This window comes from Aphanomyces invadans, assembly GCF_000520115.1.
Source record: "Aphanomyces invadans strain NJM9701 unplaced genomic scaffold supercont1.101, whole genome shotgun sequence".
NCBI classification, from domain to species: Eukaryota; Oomycota; class Saprolegniomycetes; order Saprolegniales; family Verrucalvaceae; genus Aphanomyces; species Aphanomyces invadans.
In genome coordinates this window covers 15,690-19,176 of record NW_008580246.1, presented here as the reverse complement: position 1 = coordinate 19,176, position 3,487 = coordinate 15,690, and the positions used below count along the sequence as shown (strand labels likewise).

Sequence of the window (3,487 nt, the reverse complement as noted above, 5' to 3'; positions counted from 1 at the left end):
CAAGTCGCGGTCGAGGGAGCGTAGTAGTATCTCCCGACACCTGACTCCCGGTAACCGTGGAACCTCCCAGCCGGGAGCTGGCCGCTAGACCCAAGTCAAGTGCCTCTACCGGCTGGTGAGGACGACGACATCATTGGCGCGGCGACTACACATAGCCACCGCGAACAACTCGCGCGACAGCGAGTCAACAGCCGTCGCAACCTCAAGACGATCCGAATGACGTCGACATGGGCGAAGACGTCCCGTATGTTTTTGATGCGCCGGCGATTCCCCAAGCACCGAGCTTTAGCGGCTCGACCAAGCAAGAGCACCGAGTTTTATGCGCGCCTACCAGAAGTGCGTGGGCCAAATCAACGCGCTACAGACGGCCGGCGCTAGACCCTTCGTGATGCCTGTGCCCGCATGTGTGGATCACTTCACGAAGCGTCGTGTGGTGTTGTGGAATTTTAACCGGCCGTACGACGAAATCACGGAGTTCGAGTGAATAGTGTGGTTTTCTATGGCGTTTAAAGAAGAGCCACGTGACCTGGACACCCTATTGAGGCGTCTGTCGACCATTCGTTTTGACACGAAGATTCTGGACGCCGACTCTCGGGTTGGGAAGATGCTTGACGAGCTCATGAAGGCCCTATAACGCAACAACCAAGAGTGGGTCCTCAAGGACGAAGTAAAGTTGTCGTGGACCTTACAGTCAAGGCAGTCCGACCGTCGATGCTCCAGTCGGCCGTCAAGAAGCAAATGCAACTGCAAGTCAATAAGCCGTTGCTTTCTGACGTGATTCTCTTCGTCGACTGTTTGCAGACATTCGCAACCGGTTACCAACTCTACGGCGGCGTAGAAGACTAGGAGAAGCCTGCCAAGCCGGCGAAGAGCCAAAACGGTCGTGGTCTTGCGTCGACGAGTCCCGACGTGAAGAAAACGGACGGGGGAGCTAGATCAGCGAAGCCCCGGTCCGCGGACGGAGCGACCAAGTCAAACGCACCGTCTGCCTCTGCGCGAAGCCTTCTGCGTGTCTCCCGTGCAAGTCTTTGGCTCACAAGGTCAAGGACTGCTGGAAGACGGCGCCTGGCGAAGCGCAAGCGCTGCTAGCGGCGCTGATGCAAAAGTGGAAGGACGCCCGCGAATCGTGTCTGACTGCTAATGTTATTGACCTCGGACCAAACCGCTCGAAGATTGAAGACGGTGCCACCGTGGCCGACGTTGTCGTGGTAGAGAACGTGCTACTTGACATGGGTGCTAACGTCAACGTGGCCTCCGTGGGTTTGATTACGGCGCTGGAGAAGGCGGGCGTGGCGACCCAGGTGGTGGTGGACGACACACCGACCGCCCTGTACCCGTATGGGAAGGAGACCAAGCTGGTCATGCTATCCTAAGGTTTACGACTGAGTGTGGCGCTCACGACGACGTGTGGCCCTCTCCTACTGCGTGGCGTGCCCGTCTGGATCGACGACGAGGCAGACACCGACGTGGCGCTGATTTTCAGCCATCCTGTGATGGAGTCCTTGGGATACTCTACGGGCGCGCTGCTTGTAAAGGAGCGGTCTCTCAAGCCTGTGTCAGACATGTCCGACAGTGTGTTCCTGCCATCTGAAGAAGTCAGTGTGAATCGGGTGTCTGCGTCCCGTCATGTCGTCCAGGATGATGACTCCGAGGCCGGGATGGAGTGCTCTACCCCTGTGCTAGACGTGCTGCCGGGCGACAGTAAGGAAGACCGTCGTCGACGTTGCGAGGCCGAGGTGAAGGCGATTCTGGCGGTGAAGGTCGAAGGCGCACGAAGCCTCGGTCAACGCGACGAAGAAGTTGAGCGCTTGGAACACCTGCTGTCCAAGGTTTTGGACGTGTTCCGAACGGACGTCGGGAATGACCCCCCCATCAAGGTGGAGCCCCTCAAGGTCCGCCTGAAGCCAGATGCAGTCTCGGTCAAGTGCTCGATGCGTCGATATCCACCTGACCAAGTGGAGTTTCTCAAGCGGCATGTCGGCCAGCAGGAAGACGCCGGACTGGTTTACCGCAACAACCGGGCGAAGCGGGCTGGCTGGACGATCTGCTTGGCGCCGTGACCACGCCAAAAGGTGTGTTCCACCTGCTGGAACAAGTCCTGGCGATCTGCGAGACTTTCGAGTTGAAGCTGCACCCGATGAAATGCGCGTATTTCCTCCAGGAGGCCAAAAGGTGCGGCAAGGTCATTTCGTCTGCTGGCGTGACCCACTCCCCTGCCAGGGTACAAGGGTTGTGCAACTTGGCAGAGCCTATGACGGCCGCCGACCTCCAGCAGTTCATCTGTGCGACCAACTGGATGCAGTCGAGCATCCCGGAGAACAGCCAACTAATCGACCCATTGCGTCGACTTCTCGATGTTGGCACGAAGCTATCCCGGAGTGCCAAGATCTGCGCTGGCCAAGATCCCGGTCAGTGCCATGGGGTAGGCTGCCAAGTACACGACGTGCTTTGAGGCTGTCAAGAAGGCCCTGTCAAGCATTGTCCCGCTGAGTCACCCCCGAGAGACATGACCGTATGTCTATTCACCGACGCGAGCGAAAGATTCTGTGGAGCGATTGCTACCCAGGTCCCACCCGAAGACCTCGAGCTGCCTCTGTCCGAGCAGCGCTACGAGCCCTTGGCGTTTCTGAGTGGCTTGTTTGTGTCGTCAAGTTCGCGCTGGCCTAGTATGGAAAAGGGGGTATTCGCCGTGGTCGAGACTTGCAAACGCCTCGATTACCTGTTGATCCGTCCCGGTGGGTTCGGTTTGTTCACGGAACACCGAAACCTCGAGTACATCGTCAACCCACGCGGCTAGAGCCCAAACATGGCGAAGTATCAAGTCGACAAACTCCAGCTGGGGCGTTGGTGATGTCCACCTTCCCGTACATCATCAAGTCGGTGTCGGGTGAAGACAACGTCAGGGGCGACCTTCTCAGTCGCTGGGGTGCGACGCCTGCGGTTGCTCTTGTGCGACGTCTGGCAATGCTAGTTTCACCCCTGCGTCACAAGCCGACGGATCAGTCGGTCTTCAAGTTTCAGAAGAGTCGACTGCGGAACGACGGTCAACCAACTGATGGAGTGACCTGGAACGACGACATGAAGTTTTATGTCAAGCCGAACGACTAGATTTGGGTCCATGACGACGACCTGGATCTCCAACAGCGGCTTTGTGTGATCGCCCACCAAAGAGCTGCTGGCCACCGTCGAGGGGCGGCGACGACGGAACTGTCGCGGCGAAGTTCGAGTGGACCATGCTCAAGGCCGAGAGAGCATTAAGTCAGCAAGGAAGTTGTCCCGGTGTGTATTGGACCGAAAAGTTGTATTCGGGGAAGTAAGATAGCCAGCGGGCCATGGGAGCTGACACGTGGGGCGTGTTGACGGCGGTCCACAGCGTCGCGTGGTATGTATGAATGGGCAGGCAATGATGAGGTAAACGCGGATTAGGTGAGTACGCACTTGATCGAGAGGAACTCGAGATGATGGACGGAATATGACCGCTCGGCTG

The 3,487-nt window shown here is 57.8% G+C and overlaps 2 protein-coding genes across 2 annotated transcripts; both read left to right on the top strand.

The window, feature by feature from the left end:
* Positions 1-935: 935 nt before the first annotated feature.
* Positions 936-1,373, top strand: H310_14900 (hypothetical protein; the record flags this gene model as incomplete). The annotated part of the gene is made up of 1 exon (XM_008882864.1): positions 936-1,373. A coding segment is annotated over one exon (438 nt), but the record flags the coding sequence as incomplete, so codon positions are not given.
* A 120-nt stretch (positions 1,374-1,493) lies between these two features.
* H310_14899 (hypothetical protein) lies at positions 1,494-2,060 on the top strand (the record flags this gene model as incomplete). The annotated part of the gene is made up of 1 exon (XM_008882863.1): positions 1,494-2,060. The coding sequence occupies one exon, from the start codon at positions 1,494-1,496 to the stop codon at positions 2,058-2,060; it is 567 nt and encodes a 188-aa protein (XP_008881085.1).
* Between the last annotated feature and the right edge of the window lie 1,427 nt (positions 2,061-3,487).